The sequence below is a fragment of the Vigna unguiculata genome, chromosome 7 (genome assembly GCF_004118075.2).
Source record: "Vigna unguiculata cultivar IT97K-499-35 chromosome 7, ASM411807v1, whole genome shotgun sequence".
Taxonomy (NCBI): domain Eukaryota; kingdom Viridiplantae; phylum Streptophyta; class Magnoliopsida; order Fabales; family Fabaceae; genus Vigna; species Vigna unguiculata.
In genome coordinates, this window is record NC_040285.1 from 34,069,629 (window position 1) to 34,087,431 (window position 17,803).

Sequence of the window (17,803 nt, forward strand, 5' to 3'; positions counted from 1 at the left end):
GTATAATGTCATCATGTTTCCACTTCCCATGTAAATATATAAATCTATTTCTTGCCGTGAAAACATTTTTGATGTTTTAGTTCACTTTTATTCCTATTTGAAATTTAACTAAAATGTTATAAAAAATATTATGACATTCTGAAGTGAAACAGGTTTAAATTAAAAAAAAAATTAAAATAGGGGACAAAATATTGTATTTAAATACTTTTTTCCTCATAAAATAAGCTTTTAATTTTGAATTCTTGAATTGAACAAGCCCTAGTTTTTTCATCAAAAAATGAATCATACAATGAAGGAAAATTAAGACAGACCCTGTTTGGCGATACCCACCAGGGTGATTAACATTGGATTATCAACGCCCTCGTTCTCTCGCATTTATTTTATCAGTCTCCTTCATTGCTTCACATTGCTACTCCTCTTGCAAGTATCTATCGGCGGCAGAACATGAGTCCTACCAAGATTGAACCCGAAGAGGTTGAAGGAGAAATAATCGGTACCACAGATTACTTCTTCGTGAAAGTCGGTGAGGCTGTTCCGTTGAAAAGCTCCGACTTCAGTTTTGACGCAGAAACCCTTCCCTCGCAGGCTATTGCCATCTCTGAGCGCTTTCGTCTCTCTTTTGTGGCTCATTCTTCGGGTAATTTGAAATTCTGAAACTGCCTGTTCACTTAAACACGAACTTTTTTCTGTGTGTGCTCAGATTGAATGCCATTTACTTTTGATTTTTGGGGTTTAGGTTTTTTTGTTGTGAGGACAAAGGACCTTATTGATTCGGCTAACGAGTTTAAGGAGAAGGGTAATGGCTCTCCCGTGGAGCAACTGAGTCTCGTGGATGTTTCTATTGGGAGGATACGTTCATTGACTCTTTCCACAGATAATTTGACACTGGCTGCTGTGACTTCTTCATCCGGAGATATTCAGTTTTACTCTGTTGAAAGCTTTTTGAATAAGGTACATTATTTTGTGACTTTGTTTGGAGATTATTTCATAGTTGGTATGGTATAATCAATGGTTTTAATTTTCTTTAATAAAGTACTTTGCTCATGGACTAATCAACAGCTACTAAGTATAATAATAAGTATCTGAGTTTGTCCGATATTTTAAAATGCTAAATGTGCTAAACCAGTTTAAAATAATTTCTAATACTACTATTGGAGCAGAAGCTAATTAAACTCTTAGCTTGTAAAAAATGCATGCAATAAAAAAGCTAAATGACAATGTGTGAAATAACTCAGGCAATCTTAACCAAGACACATAGACCATCAGTGTTCCTTTTGAACAACTAAACCTTTCCATCACATGTTTGGTCAGTAGACCCTTAGAAATGTCATTAACTACCTTTGCAAACTTGCAAATCTCGTACATGGTAATGGTTTGAGTTGCTGCTATTTTCCTAATCTTTCATTTTAAACTTTTAGATAGTATTTTTTTCTTTCTGAAGTTTTATTTCCTGATGGGTGACTACAGAATGATTTTTCCTTGTTTACTGTTCGCATTCATATTGATTCACCATGGTCATTTCCTATGGTGAAGAACTTGGGGCTTAGATTAGAATGGAGAGGTTAATACATCTGCCAAACTCATCAAATAAGCCTGTTGGAATGTATTTCTCTGTTATATTCCCTATTTCTCACTGCTTAATTGGCTATCTCTGTTACAGAAATCTTTTATTCCCAATTTTTACAATGTTAAAATCTTTACCTTAGATGAGATTTCCACTTTCTCTCTATTCTAATGGTCAAAAGTGCTTGAGGGTATCCTCGATTCTATCCTTTGCCCCCATAGTCTGGTGTAACGGCTCTGGTCTCTTGATCCTTTTAGTGTTTTGTTTGAATCTTATACTTGAATTTAGAGATGATAAAAATCAGTACCTTGTACAACCTTTTGGTTGATATCTACATCAAATATTTCCAAACTTCTATATCACACGTGCATTCATCAAACTTCCTAATTGTGTTATAAATAATTGGTGAATATCAGCCAAAAATAGACAATACTGATAGTAACTAGTCTTTCTGAAACATAAATATTCCCTCCAGTAATGTTTAAGGAGACATTTTTTTTCAATCATTTCCTTCTAATGGTTGTTCTTCTATTACCTACTGTATTATTTTTTAACAACAAATACTTGTCCCACTATGTGAGATCAGTTACATGGATCAAGAGATGCCATTTAACTCAATGACCAAAATTTCAAAATTTTATAACCAGGACATTCTTCTTGAAAGCTTCTTCTAATGCCTTTTTTGCTCTCGGTCTCCTCTCTGTAGGCCTAAAATTTGTATTGTCTACTAGTGTCATTGAGTCCTCTTGTCTTGGGACCTTTTTTGTATGTGTGCAAACTACCTTATAGATTATTTTTTACCATCTTTTCCTCACTTGGTGCCACACCATCTCTCCTCAGACACAATCATTTTCCTTAGCTTGAAATTGGGTTTAAATCAACTTTATAAAAATGACTTGTAAGGTAAGGTTTGCATCTTGTATACTTAATTTGATCATGATATTGAACAATGTGACATTCCAGCACATCTTTCGATGCCAATGATTGAATATCTCAAGCATAGAACTAGCCATATACATGTGATCTAATAGTTATCCAATAGTCGGTCAGAAGACAAATTGAACAATAACCATTGATATAGATTCTAGTGCCGTCTTAAAATTGGCATGATTGTAACTTAAGACCTATAGAACTGTTTTGTAAGATGAAGGTTGTATCTACTTGTATACTATAATTTGTTCATATCTCTAGTTGATGTGAGATCTTCAACAATTTCTTATCATTTCTTGTGTGCATCTTAGAACTCTTATTTTTGTCACTCCCACCTTTTCTCTTGTCCTTAAAAAAAAAGGTATAGATACAAGGAGCATAAAAATATATAAATTGTATGCTTTATATCTTTATTTAAAATACAAATTGTATGCTTGAATTATTTTATACCTAATGAACTTTATTATTTATTCTAATTGTTTAGGAAGTAAAGCAATCCTTTTCCTGTTCACTCGATGATTCAGCCTTGGTCAAGGACATGCGTTGGATAACAACACAAAAAAATTCTTACGTTGTTCTTTCAAATACTGGGAAACTATATCACGGAGAGATTGGTTTTCCACTTAAACAAGTGATGGACAATGTTGATGCTGGTATGCTTCTCAGTTTTTCACTTACCACAAGAATGTTTTTATGTCCCATTGTCCATGTGTTAATGTTTTATATATCAATGTAGAATTTGGATCATCAATAGGTTCACTATGTTATATATCAGTGTGTGAATGTGTTTGTTTATCTGTATTTCATAGTTTTAGTTATTATTTTTTGTTTTACCATTTTGTTTTTCTTTTGTTTTTGTATATTTCATGGTTGGGAGGTAATGAATTAAAATCTGCATTTGGATATGTCTATGTATAGAAGTCTCTCTTCTTGCCCTTTTCTTATGCAATATCTGAATAGAGCAGGGTGTTTGGTGGGCATTGTAATATTCCAATCATATGTCTGGTCCACAACATTTTTTAGTTTATCTTGGCATTGTGAGTTACTTGTTGTAATTTGTTTCTTTGTGAAGTTGATTGGGGTATGAAAGGTTCATTTGTTGCTGTTGCAAGTAAGAGTGTTCTAAGCATTTTATCAGCTGAGTTTGAAGAAAGAGTTTCAATTTCACTCTCCTTTGGATCATGGATTGGTGATTCTGCAGCAAATAAAAGTATAAAAGGTTTGGATTCTTTGGTTCATTGATGTGCGTGTATATATGTATGCATGTATGTGTATATGTATATATTGTGTATTAATTACATTTTTATTTCTGTCTAAAATTTCTTTTTATGCTTGTTAAATTCATTTTTTATTCAAGTAGTTTGTCAAAATGATGTATTATAAAATCTATGAAAAGAAAGACCCATACTTTTGGTCCCTTAAAATTTGTTGTTTTGGGTGTTTGTCCTTATTTAAATTTTTTTTTTTAATCCTTATATAGGTAGGAGGGAAGTAAAACTTTATTTGGATTCTCATATCAATGATTTAGAACATACCTATTCCTAAAAGTACCTAATATCAAGAATTTATTTGAACTTACAAGGGGAATTTCTTTTTGTGGTCATGGTACTAAAACGGGTATTTATTGTTTGAAACATTGAATAACACAACCAGAGACTGAGAGACAAGGAATGTATAAGGAGGAAATTAGAAAGATCATGAGTAAAAAATTGAAGAGAATATTATTTAAATAGGTATTGGAATATAAAAATATGTTAGATATTGAAATTTAATTCAATTTTAACATTATCATTTTCACTATGAAATTTAATTGTCTTGTTGCTTGAATTTATTTGTTGTTTTATAGTGTTGTTTTTATGATGTGCACTGTATAATCTAGTCTTTCTGGAACAATTGTACCAGTTGATTATGTGAAGTGCATTCGACCTGATTCTATTGTAATTGGATGCATTCAAGTTACTGAAGATGGCAAGGAGGAAAATTATCTTGTCCAAGTTATTAGAAGCCGACATGGTGAAATTAATGATGTAAGTGCAAAATCCTTGCAATAAATTTTTTGTTTTTATCATGGATGCGATCTTGACTAATTACTGGAATAGAGATCTTACATTGACTAGAGATTTGACGGACTAATAACTACAATATATAAGTGGAGACAATTCTCATCTTACATGCTGGTTTTGTAGGATTGAGTTACCTGAAAACCATTTTCTAAGATGGTATTTGAGCCTATCCTAGCAAGGTTTGCTAGACTATCCTAATGTCCCACAACCTTTTCTCGGTTTTCTCAATCATACCTTTCATATTTTCTTTCTAGATAAATGTTGAAGGTTAGAATACACGTAAAACAAATATCTAGCTATTTTTTGGATCTATTTTGTTTCTCTTCAAAGAATAATGAATGAAGGAGTATTCACTCCAATTCCTCTCATAGCATGAGGAATAATATGGCTGCTCAAAAAGCATTAAGGCAAGCTTTTTCACTACCTATATGAATGCATTTCAAAAATATCCAAGATGTTGGAGAAGTATCTCAAAAAGGTTAAATTAAATAAAGAAGTTGGGCAATTTTTGGATATGTATCTTTAGAAGCATTGGTATCTAAGACAGGTATGATGCCAATACTTTTCCATTTTTTGAGTATCTGGACTTCATAAGCGAATTCTGGGGTACCCTAAGAAAGTTGCAGCTGTTTGTTTTCATGTAGCATTAGATTCTAAATTTGTATTTTCTCGTGCAGAAATGTTCTGAATTAGTTATTCAATCCTTCTATGATATATGCCAAGGGTTAATTGATGATATTGTACCAGTGGGAAGCGGGCCTTACCTTTCATTGGTGTACATAAACCAATGGTAAATCTTCTGCATTTCTTTACTGATGTTTCCTGATCCATTTTTAGTTTGTTTTCTGCCTTTTCTTGTTTCTGTTTCTTATATGGTTTCTATTTGTTTGGTTTGGTACATGTATCCTGAGATAGATAGTCTCTGCAGCATGCTTTAGGCTTAAAGTTCAAAGCCAAATCTAAATCGGTTTTTGAACCCAATACCAATCATTCGTTATTTGCTGTATGACTTATTAGTTATTTGTCTGTATTTTCTTCATATTCCATTGCAAGCTATAAAACTTTGGGTCTTCTTAGATTGTAACCTAGTCATTCTTTAAGACTCTAAGCATGCCTCATGGTAAGAATATTTTGGTTGTCTTTTTGTTTGTTGCATCTCTAAAACTTGTTACTGATAATTAATATCACTCTTTACATTCCTTGAATTTTGTTAAATTTCCCTACTGAGCAACCTGGGAATGCGAGCTAACTTATAGCTTTTTTTTTTTTTTAATAACAGCCAACTTGCAATCAATTCCAACTTGAAGAATACAGATCAGCACATTGTATTACTTGGTTGGTCAGCAGATGATGACAAGAGTGAAGTTGCAATTGTTGATATTGAACGAGATAAATGGGTTCCAAGAATTGAACTTCAAGGTACTTCACGATTGCAAACAATAGTTGTAATATAACATTATGATGTCATTTGTAATATAACAAAGAAGGAAGGAGTTTGGAGGAAATGGTTACTGCATTAAAGGAAACACCAAAACAGAATTGAGAATGCCAATCACTGGGAAAGTACAACATTAAAATGATAACAATGCACTCCATGGTTACTTCCAATAAAAACCTTTTATCTGTGGATTTCTTGATAAAAATTGTTAGGAAAGGAGAAAACATCATTGGATCAAACATCACTTGGGGAACACACCCTTAAAAGCTAGATGTTTTAGGGGGAGAACCAAATGCATAAATACTCCAAGGGGGTAGAACCAAACAATCAAGCACTTCACTAAGCGTGTCATACAACATGATGTGAAACTTAAGCACTTCACCACACCCAAGTTCCTATCACAACTTTCAAATCCCTCAGCAAGTCTTATGGTGGGATCAACTTTAAAAGTCAGGTGTATAGCCAAAGAGTTTTTCATTGAATATTACTTTGAGTTCTGAAGCAACTTGTTGTAAGAAAGGGGTTTAGATTTTTACGGTAGAAGTTTTAGAGACACAAGGTGCACTGGTGGTTCGTCAGGCAGATAAATGCATTTGTCAGTGGTATTGCTTTGAACTCTTAAAATGTTTTATGTTAGAGATTAAGTTGCAACTTCCAGATTTTCTTTAATGTGTATTTGGGCAGAGAATTTCGGTGAAGGGAATAATGGTGAATAAGTACTTGGGGGCTGTGGCATTCAGCAACATCACGGGGTTGAAATTTGGGAAAAGATTTTTGAACCCAGAAGGTGTGCTGGACGAGCAAGGTGGAATTCAACAGCACACATCTCTTGGCTACACGGTATGTTCCCTCTAGAAGAAGGGGCTTTTGCCAACCATTGATCTAGGCCTGATAGTCCCACCAGATTGCACCAACTCTCTCTTGCCAATGGTTTTAGGTTTCCCCAACCGACGGGGAGCTTGTTATGTATTTACCTCAAGAGCAAGTTTTTTACGAAAGCTTCTGTTCTGATGGTATATAAGAAGAGACTGTTCCAGCTTACCTAGTTTGAAAACAGAAATGTTTTCCAGATGAATTGTTTTGAAATTTATGGAAGGGGTTCACTTTTTCTGGATAATTTAATCCAGAGTTATCAACCATATTTACTATGATTGTATGATCCAGAATACAATTTTGGATTTTGGATCAAAAACCTAACTTAGAAAATAACACAAAAAAGGGGCATCACGTTAGAGATGTCAAAATGGGTTTCAACCCGTGAGCCAACCCGGCTCACCACGGGTTTGAGCCGGGTTGGGTTGAGAAAAATTCAACTTTTTCAAAAGTGGGTTGAACTCAGTTCGGCTCACTTAACCTACGGGTTAAACGGGTTCGAGCCGGGTTGAAGGTGGGTTGGCCCACTTAACCCACCAACATTTTTTTACAATTTTTTTAATTTTTTTTAATTTTTTTAAACTTTTTTTTTTTAAATTTTTTAATAATTATTTACTACTCCTATTATATTTGTTCACAATTTCATATTTTTAAATGCTACAATGTTGCTTAATTATATTTGAATAGTTTGAATGTTTAATTAATTTGATTGTCAAGTTATATATGTTGATACTTTAATCTTTAACTATAATCTTTATAGTAAATTACTCAAGTAACCGTCTTATAAAATATTTTTTCTAAATTAGCATGAAAAAAATGTATAGTTTTTTTATTTATATTTTGTTGAATAGCATGACAGAAAATTTGTAATATTAGATATGCTTTCTTAGACTATATGGATACTTTCTTGGAAATAATTCTTCATATATTGGTGGTGAGCATGATCAAAACATTGGTTCTTGATTTTACTATGATTGTCATCTCATGGGTTAATTATAAATTTATTTAAATATTTGAATACTAATAAATAAATAAATAAATAAATAAGTTTTTTAGGTGGGTTGGTGAGCCAACCCACTTAACCCACCAACCCGTGGTAGGTTGAGCCGGGTTACAAAATTTCTGGCTCACCATAAAGTGAGCCGGGTTGGGTTCACTCATTTTCAACCCGGCTCGTGGTGAGCCAACCCGTGTGAGCCGGGTTGGCTCACTTTGACATGTCTAACCACGGTCATTTTAAAATGATGGGGGTGCTACAAGAAAGTATGGTGGTACATGAAGAAACAACCTTAATATTTTGGATCTCAGGTTTTGTGGCTCATCTGAAGCTAATCTTTGGTTCCCACAGTAGTTTGGATGGGAAAACTTCGAATCTTCTATATCTTTTCACCTATTATCCAATATAAATAAGGAGCGAACATTCCTGATTTTCCATATATTAAATGAGTTCTTGCAATTTTTTTTTAAAAATATGTTGTACTTCAAAATATTCTGAGGAAATATGTCTTTGCTTAACAAATATATATATATATATATATATGTATATATATGTATGTATATATATATATATATGTTTGTATGTATGTATTCATTTTATTGATTTGCATTATGGCGATTGTATCTTGATATTTTTTATTTTACTCGATGCTAATTAAATTTCATCAGTTCGTCGCATATAATGGGTTTGATTTACTCATAGAGTAGTGTTCATTATCAGGATTGAGATGGGTAAATGTTTACCATTTGATTTTGTACAAATGCTTATATCTGGAATGGACTAATCACTCTTTGAAAATGGTGTATATTCCTTTGCACTTACGTAAGTTTGTATATTCACTTTTTTACCAGAAAATGGTGATGATAATTTGCTAGTGGGGCTATGCGTTGATAATGTTTCAATCTATCAAAAAGTTGGAGTTCAACTGGGTGTGGAAGAAAGGACAGAGCTTTTACCATTTTGTGTTCTTATATGTCTTACAGTAGAAGGAAAACTTGTCATGTTCCATGTTGCCAGGTAAATTTTGTGAAATTCTCTTTTATTTCCATTCACAAGTATTGGGGTATAGTTTTACTCCTCTAGCTGGTGTTCAGTATATTTCTGTTTTGTGGTTTTTGACTGTTTGATCCTGTGACTAACTTTCTTCATGTGCTTCAAAATTTTCTATCTTCAAAAGTTGAATACATTTTATCTTTAGTCTTGCAGGAAATAAAGATTCACCGGAGATTGATTCTGTTCTTCACAATTATGAAAATACTTCTCTAGAAAACCATCCTGGAGATAAAGGTTGCACTTTTTCCGAGGGATTGCAGAAACAGGAAGATAAGGTGTTTTTGGTTCTTAATTTTAGAATTTAAAATGGAAGAGTTATTCTATTGAATACTTATTGATAGAGTTTTTGTGCAGACTTTTGAGGTTAATGGGAACCTGATGGCCAAGCCCTCTGTCAATCTTCAACAAATAACATGTTCTGATACTAAGGACTCAGAAGTGAAATTAGTGGCAAATTCGCAGAGTCTATTGTCTAATGAACAACAAGTTATTTCTGATGTAGATGCAAACCAAGATACAGGTAATCAAAATCCATTTCGTTCTGGTCAACCACAAAAGATCTTAGGTCAAAAGACTGCAGCTCTTGGAACTAGCATTGGTTCTTTAACAGTGACCAGTCATTCTGCTTCTCCTGGTTTACAAGAAACTAGCATTGGTAATCAAAATCCATTTCGTTCAGGTGAACCACAAATGATCTTAGGTCAAAAGACTGCAACCCTTGGAACTAGCCTTGGTTCTTTAACAATGAACAGTCATTCTGCTTCTCCTGGTTTACAAGAAACTAGCGTTGGTAATCAAAATCCATTTCGTTCAGGTGAACCACAAAAGATCTTAGGTCAAAAGACTGCATCCCTTGGAACTAGCATTGGTTCTTTAACAATGAACAGTCATTCTGCTTCTCCTGGTTTACAAGAAACTACTGAGAAGACCAGGGAGCTGTGGACTGCAAATAGCTCACAGGACTCGCAGAAAGCTTCAAATCTATTGCCTGGTCAAAAATTTTCATTCCCAAAAGAGTCAGATGTGTCTTCAGTTTCAGCTTCTAGCCACGCTGATGGTGTGGGTTTTCAAGATAAAAAGTATACCGTGGGTGCCACAAATGTGTCTGGGATTATAGGTGGAAAGCCCTTTGTTGTACAGGATATGAATAAATCTCCAGCCATCAATTCCACCAGTAGGTTAGTTCAGAACAGGGGACAACTATCTCCTTTAGTACCTGGAAACATGCAACCAGCGTTGAATAGCAGTTCACGTTTGTCATCTGACAGTAATACTGCAGCTATGAAGTCTTCTGCTACAAAGTTCCTTCCTTCAAATGAGCAGCATGGAGCTTCATCTAAGCTTGGGATATCCAGTTCTGATTTATCCAAACAGTTTGGCAATGTACTATTTCTGGAAATCTTTCATAATTTCAACATATAAATGGTAGATCTTGTGCCTCTAAGAAGGCATTAATGATGAGGATATATTACTTTCTTATTTTATCTAGTTATTTATGCTGTAAGGAGGAAGTCCTGATTGTCCTGTAATGTATTTTTCTTCTCTGCTACTAAATTCTGCACGGAGTTCTAATTATCCTGCCCCTTTGTTCCTTTCTTTCTGCCAGATTAATGAGATGACTAAAGAATTGGATCTACTTTTGAGATCAATAGAAGTGGCTGGTGGGTTCAAAGATGCTTGCACAAGGTCACTACAAAGTTCAATTGAAGAAGTGGAGCTAGGCATGGATGCTTTGTCTAAAAAATGCAAATTATTAATGGTGATGTTTCCAATGATATTTTAATCATGTTTAGTTTCTATTAAAATTTTAGGCGTCTTCAACAGAGTTCCATGATGTCTTGCAGTTCCTGTGGCTAATTTTACCTTGTGGGATGCAACTTTTGTTTGTGTTTATCTCTTAGAACTTTTTCTATTGGAATCTCAATAATTGAAGTAACAAAGTCAGGCAATTTGTTTTCTCCTAGAAAATGACAATTCTTAGAAATTGGCCTTTAGGGTCTTTTTCAATCCCACTAAGTAGCTTGTAAAATAAAAAATTGTCGAAGTTTTATGAACTATTTAAGTGACATCTCTAGTTGGTGAGTGACTAAAGACAGGCTAGTGTCCAAAATTAAGGTGACTTAGCAACACTCCCCCTTATGTCTCGGACTACCAACCTGGAGCGTGGCCAATGCAAGTGAAGTCAACAATAGATCAAGGGTTACCACAATTCAGGCAGTTTTCCAACAACGTTCTTTATTCTATTCTGTATAGGAGAATTTGGATTCTTGACCTTCCTAATAGTTTATTATAGTATCCTTTTTCATTTCTTAACTCATTCTCCCAATAAAGCAAAAGTTTCCTTTGATAAATTTATTAGGATATCCAAAACTCCTAAAGTGAATTCTTGTATGGACTGCATTACCAAATAGGATCATATAAATGGTTTTCTGCAGTATCAAAACCTAAAATTGACATTTACCCCAATATTTGTGTTATGTGTGTGATCAACTTAATTAATTTTAACCATGTATTCTAGTTATCATATAGTGCCAAAATACATTGTGGAGACAATACTCTGATGTCTTCATAAATGTGGAGGAATTGAATAACATTCTTGTGTGCTGCTCAGCTCAGGGTATTTTTCAGGAGTTTCCCGTTTTGGTTTGTAGAGGGAATGGACCACTAATGTCCAGTTCTATCGTTTGAATGTTTTCTAATTTCTTTTACATTAGTTTCTGGTGGAGGAAACTCGTCTACACAAAACTGGTTTGTGAGGTCAATGCATGATAATAGTTTTTCAAGCTATATCTCTAGTCAATGTATGATAATAGTTTTTTCAAATAGTCTTTGGAAACTACTAATGGTTATCTATCTTTTGTAACCTATTTGGTGACCTACAAACTTGTCCTTTTTGTTCTTTTTGTTTTTTTGAAACTTTGATTTAGTTATTCCTTGACTTTTTTCCATATTTCTTTTTTCTTTTCTGGAGATGTTGGTTTGTTATATTTGCAAAGACCGACTTTTACAGCTATAAAACAGGCTGAATTTATATTTGCCTATGCTATGCAGCTGTGATGTCTCAATTTGTTCTAGATATACTTAAGCACCTCAAATGTTCCCAGAATTTTATTTTATTTTCCTGCTTACTATTTTTATCTCTCTTTTTGTCCTACGTTTCATTAGCTTTAGGCCTAAATAGGTGTTTCATCATCTCTCTTACCATTCATTTTTTTTTTACTTCCATAGTGTATTTTTTTATCTAGAGTGTACTGAACTTTTCACAGGTTATTATTGGATTATAATTGTTAACTGATTATTGTTTATGCCTTTTATGTATGTATTATAATTCAGATTTTATTTTAATGTCATTACTACACATGCGTGTCTGTTTGTGTATCAGTTATCCTAATTATTCTAATAGTCAAAATTTGGCCCCTTAACTTTTCAGTCCCAAGTGGATGAACATAACGAGGAAGTTCATTATCTTCTTAACAAGACAATACGAGGTAATCTTTATCAGTCTATCCATGAAATTTTTTTCATGGAATTGTTAACAAATTTAACTGTTTGGTGATATCAGTCCAGTAATCTTAGTGTATCTATGTATATATAATAAAAAATAAAAATATTTTATTGCAAAATGGTGAGTGATTTGTCTAGAATTTTTTTTACTGGTGTATCTGGTAAAATAACAAATACAATATCCTTTTTCCAAAAGATTCCATCTATGCTAAATTATACTTTTGGTCCATGTAAAATACAGTCGTTTTTAACAGGCTTCTGGAAATCATTACTTTCACCATTGGACCTTTAAAAGTTTTCCATCCAGTCTTCAAAGGAGGCTGAATTATCTAAAGATTTGTGCCTTGTCAAAATAGTTGAGGGTTCAGTCTGATCTGTACTCAAATGTAAATTAATACAATAAAATTTGGTCAACATATTTTAAATTCTTTATTTTGCAGGGGCTCAGTCTCTTGCTTTATCTTTTGAACAAAGTAAAACAATATTCTTTGTTAGAAAAATTATATTCTGTCACGAGTCAGTGATATCCCAATTTTATTGTTACATGTATTATTTCTTTTTGTGGTCAAAATGACATAAGACATTTTCTCCGTTCTGCCTTAGTGGTTATCTGTTTGGATTACAGTTATGGCAAGAAAAATATATTTGGAGGGCATATATAAGCAAGCTTCTGATACCCGATATTGGGATCTATGGAATAGGCAAAAGTTGAATTCAGAACTTGAGCTAAAACGACAGCATATATTGAGTCTGAATCAGGTATTATGGGTTATAATTTGCCAATTGAGCTAATACGACAGCATATATTGTGATATATGTTTTAACAAGTTTATCTCAATCCTTATTCCAGGATTTGACTAATCAGTTAATTGAATTGGAGAGGCATTTCAATGCCCTTGAACTGAATAAATTCAGTCAAAATGGTGGCCGGTGCATGGGTCATGGACCTTCCCAAAATAGATATGGACCTTCGAGGTATAATAACTTGTAATAAATTTTACAATGTAACTCTTAAGATGTTCATGCAATTTGAATGTGTAGATGTGGTCAGATCATTTGTCTTGTTGCCATTAAGTAATCTGTACTACTGACTGATCACTTACTAATTGGAAGAGATACTACTCTTGATAGCAGAACTGATAGGCTTGTTAATAGACATAATTTGCAAGTATATACAAGAAAGGAAAAGCGATTTTTTTAGTTAAGCGATTTTATCAGCATCATTTCAAAAAATTACTCTCGTCCACATGGACAATTAGGTAAACACACTTCCAAGGGGACGTATGACTATAAAACATTGAATGATTTGCTTCTCTGTGATGCCACAATATAAAAGTCAACATTAGTTTGTGCCTTTTTCAATCTGAAACACCTGCACTGTTAATTTACCTCGCTTTTGTATTTTCCTTGTCCAGCACACTAATGTTACTTGATGTCTCCCTATTTGTCCTCTTTGTTACATTTGCTTATTTTTCTGATACTTTACTACTCAGCACAAGTTGAGCACCATCACCAGGAAGATCCAAAATCCACCCCCAAACCATATGGCACACGTAATCCTTGTTGAAAGACCATTCCTTAGCTCTTGTTTATCTGAGAGTTAGATTTGAATTTAGCTCCTCTGGGAATTTTATATATGGCTTGTCTAGCAGTCTTCTTTTTGTGGATTTGGAGAGATTGAAGGCTGTTGCATTGCATTAATAATAGATTTTCATTTCTGGTTGGTTTCTCTTTTGTCGATGAAGTCTCCTCTGTGTCTAACTGGACTTTAGTTTCCTCCCCTTTGCAGATATGTACAGTCATTGCATAGTTTACATAGTGCAATCAATTCACAGCTTGTAGCTGCAGAAAATCTCTCTGATTGCCTTTCAAAACAAATGTCAGCGTTGAGTTTAAGGTCTCAAACTGAGGAAAGAAAGAATTTGAAGGAGCTACTTGAAACAATAGGAATTCCATATGAGGCAGCTTTTGGCTCACCAGACACGAAATGTTTTATGAAGACTCCTCCTAGTAAGAAGACTCTGTTTTCTGATTTGACAGTTAATAAAGATCAATCTAGGAGAAATCAAACCAGTGCAGTGAAGAGTTCTGAACCAGAAACAGCCAGGAGGAGAAGAGACTCACTTGACCGGGTATTGATGTGTTAGTTGCTTATGGATTACTTCAGTTTTAGTCATACCAATATGCTACAATTAAGCAAACTGATTTGTTTGTGCTGTTCAGTCGGTTGTTTGAAAAAGATTGTGATAATATATTTCTATTTTTTGTCTGCTTCTGTTGATTATCATAAGCCAATGGAATCTTGAGGTTGATTATAATAAGCATGTTCTAAATATTTCTGCTAGTAAATTTGTATTTTCGTGCGTACATTTTTATCTGAAACAGTCCATCTGTCTAGTAATTTGAAGGAGAGCACTATTCATTTGCATGAACTGGAGTGTTTGAGGGGTGAAATAAAAATACTGCTTGGAGAAAATAGTGGTGGGAAATGTAACATGTGTAAGGACCCTAGAAATTATCTTAGGTATGATTAGGATCTTTAGGGTCCTTATGTAGTTGTTCTGGTATATTGCTTCGATTAATGATTGTGACTTGTGACTTCTACCAATTTTGGTGCAGAGTTGGACCTGTTTTGAACCTCCTAAGACCACCGTTAAGAGGATGCTACTGCAAGAACTTCAGAAACTTAATAGAAAAGAATCATTATATTCAATGAATAAAGAAAAAAAAGTTACCACGTTAGAGGGATCTGCTCCTCGTCAGACAGATGCTAGCATTCCTTCAATTGTATTCCCTTCTTCTAAAATGAAAGGTGAGCTGCAATCAATTTTTTCTCTGGTTGATAACTTATGGTTTAAGTTTCTGACTTATATTTTTTATGAATATACTTGCAGCAAACATTCTAAATTCTCATCTTGAACTTGAAGAGCTGTCGGAAAAATCAAAGGCATTTATACCTGCTGACAGCCTCCGAGCACCCAATCAAGTTTCAGAGTCTACATCTAGTCTTTTGCCAAAAAGTAATGCTTTATTCATACCCCCACAGTCTGCATTCCATTTGTCACCAACAATGGTGCATGGTTATTCCACAGAGACTAAAGATTTGGCTGCTGAAAAGTCAGCTGTTCAAAAGTTTGATTTTGCTTCAAATAATGAAAGTAAGCCTACCCTGCATTGGAAAATCGCTCAAAAATCATCAATGCCTACCTATTCAAACACAGAAACACCTTCAATGCAGACTATATCCAGTGAAAGGCCCATTACAAATAGTAAAATGACTATTCCTACGAGTTCCACAACCGTAGACAAACCTTCTAGTGCGTTTACTCCCGAGACTTTGAGAAAAGTCTTCCCGTCATCTGAGACACAGTCATCTACTATTTCTGCATCATCACCCTTCCTGGGAAAAGTTACTGACTTCCACGTTGATAAAAGCTTGCCCAAGGTAAATGTTCCTGCAGTCCCCACATTTGGTGGTTCATTTAAATTTGGGTCATCTTCGACTGCTAAGACATCATCCTCCCCACCATCATCATCTGTATCATCTGCAGCAGTGCCTCCAGTAGCAGTGTCAGCGACATCGAACATCTTGACTAGTTTGAACACCAATACGGATTCAAATCATGCCATGTCATCATCTTCGTCACCTTTTCTTCACTTTTCTAATCAGAAACCTAAAGACACAGTGACATCGCTATCTAACCCCCCTGGCTTCAAGTCTTCCTTAGGGTCACTTAAGTCAGAGACTCAACCAGCTTCCGTACCTAAATCAGATATTCAACCAGTTGCTGTGTCTAATTCAAAGACTGATCCAGACGCTGCTGCAGAAGTAGTCACTAGACCGAATGAACCCGTAAATAATGCATCTGAATTGAAGCTTGAACCTACAACGAAATTCAGTCCTTCCATCGATCAATCTTCCTCCAACAATATAACAAGTTTTGATCTCAATGCTATCCCAGTTTCTCAAGCTGCACGACCTTCTGATGCTCCCTTGCAGTTTTCAACTTCTTTCCTTTCTTCTGCTAGTGCTTCAAGTGGAAAAAATGAGGGTTTGGAAGTTGGAATTTCACATGAGGATGAGATGGAGGAAGAAGCTCCTGAGACAAGTAACAACACTGCTGAACTTAATTTGGGAAGCTTTGGCGGGTTTGGGATTAGCTCAAGCCCAAACCCATCAATGCCTAAGTCAAATCCTTTTGGGGGTTCATTTAATACTGTAGCGACTAGCTTATCAAGCTCTACCGTTCCATTCTCTGTTCCTAGTGGAGAGTTGTTTAAACCAGCATCTTTTACTTTCTCAAACCCTCAGTCATCTGCCCAAACCCAGACAACAAATCCTGGTGCATTCTCTGGTGGCTTCAATGCTGTTGCAGCTGTTCCTGGTCAAGCTCCTCCTAGTGGGTTTGGTAAGCCAGCACAAATTGGATCAGGGCAACAGGTTCTTGGATCAGTACTCGGTGGTTTTGGACAATCAAGACAGCTTGGTAGTGGTTTACCTGGAAGTGGTTTTTCCCCTCCCAGTGGTTTTGGTGGTGGATTTGCTGGAAATAGTTCTACTAGTGCCTTCTCAAACACTGCCATTGGTGGAGGGTTTGCTGGCATGGCATCAACAGGTAGAGGGTTTGCTGGAGTTCCATCCACTGGTAGTGGATTTTCTGGTGGTGGATTTGCCGGTGCTGCTGCTGCTGCCCCTGGTGTTGGTTTTGGTGCTGTTTCTTCAAATGGAGGATTTGCTGGAGGATTTGGTGGAGCTGGTTCAGGTGGTGGTTTTGGAGCATTTAGCAGCCAAGGGAATAATAGTGGATTTGGTGCAGTTGGAGGCAGTAAGCCACCTGAGCTCTTCACACAGATGAGAAGGTAGTCTAAGGGTTATACTGATTGGAATGCTCAAGTAGAATTTATATTGTGAAGCTCCATAAACTAATTACGGCCTAACTCAATATTAACAAACGGGATAATTTTAATTATGAACAATTGTGTTCTAACTTTTCCCTGAGAAATGTATGAAATTTGTGGTCAAGGTTATGGTATGATGTGTTCTGTTTTGAAATGATAACCGAAGGAGAACTTGTTTTTAAAAGTTTAGAATTGAAAATAGTAACAACCTCGATTTAGCTAGTTAAAGCATATTCAATTTGGGATTGATATGTAATAAACAAATGAAACAGTTAAAGTTCATTATGGAGGAATATTTTAGAATTTGGTTTGTGTTGATTTTTGGCTGCCCTTTCAAAATACACAGATTTTAAAATATATTATAAAAATTTGTATATTACTGATATACTACTGTAGTTTTAATACTCAAAAAGAAGACAGCAGCAAACTGAACTCAATATTTTATTGGGCTGAAGCAAAATAGATAAATGGTACGAAAAGAT

The 17,803-nt window shown here is 34.8% G+C and overlaps 1 protein-coding gene across 2 annotated transcripts; it reads left to right on the top strand.

Annotated features, from left to right (window-relative positions):
- The first annotated feature begins 297 nt into the window (after positions 1-297).
- On the top strand, positions 298-17,450 carry LOC114189673 (nuclear pore complex protein NUP214). 2 transcript variants are annotated; one of them, XM_028078304.1, is made up of 18 exons: positions 298-637; positions 737-951; positions 2,979-3,147; positions 3,567-3,713; positions 4,397-4,521; positions 5,235-5,347; positions 5,837-5,976; positions 8,717-8,882; positions 9,064-9,193; positions 9,273-9,438; positions 9,598-10,301; positions 10,525-10,677; positions 12,349-12,406; positions 13,048-13,181; positions 13,273-13,397; positions 14,212-14,554; positions 15,042-15,234; positions 15,317-17,450. In XM_028078304.1, the coding sequence occupies exons 1-18, from the start codon at positions 445-447 to the stop codon at positions 17,284-17,286; spliced, it is 5,244 nt and encodes a 1,747-aa protein (XP_027934105.1). In that variant the 5' UTR covers positions 298-444; the 3' UTR covers positions 17,287-17,450. The 2 variants fall into 2 exon arrangements, with proteins under 2 accessions (XP_027934105.1, XP_027934104.1); XM_028078303.1 differs by having other exon boundaries at positions 9,273-10,301.
- Positions 17,451-17,803: the final 353 nt, after the last annotated feature.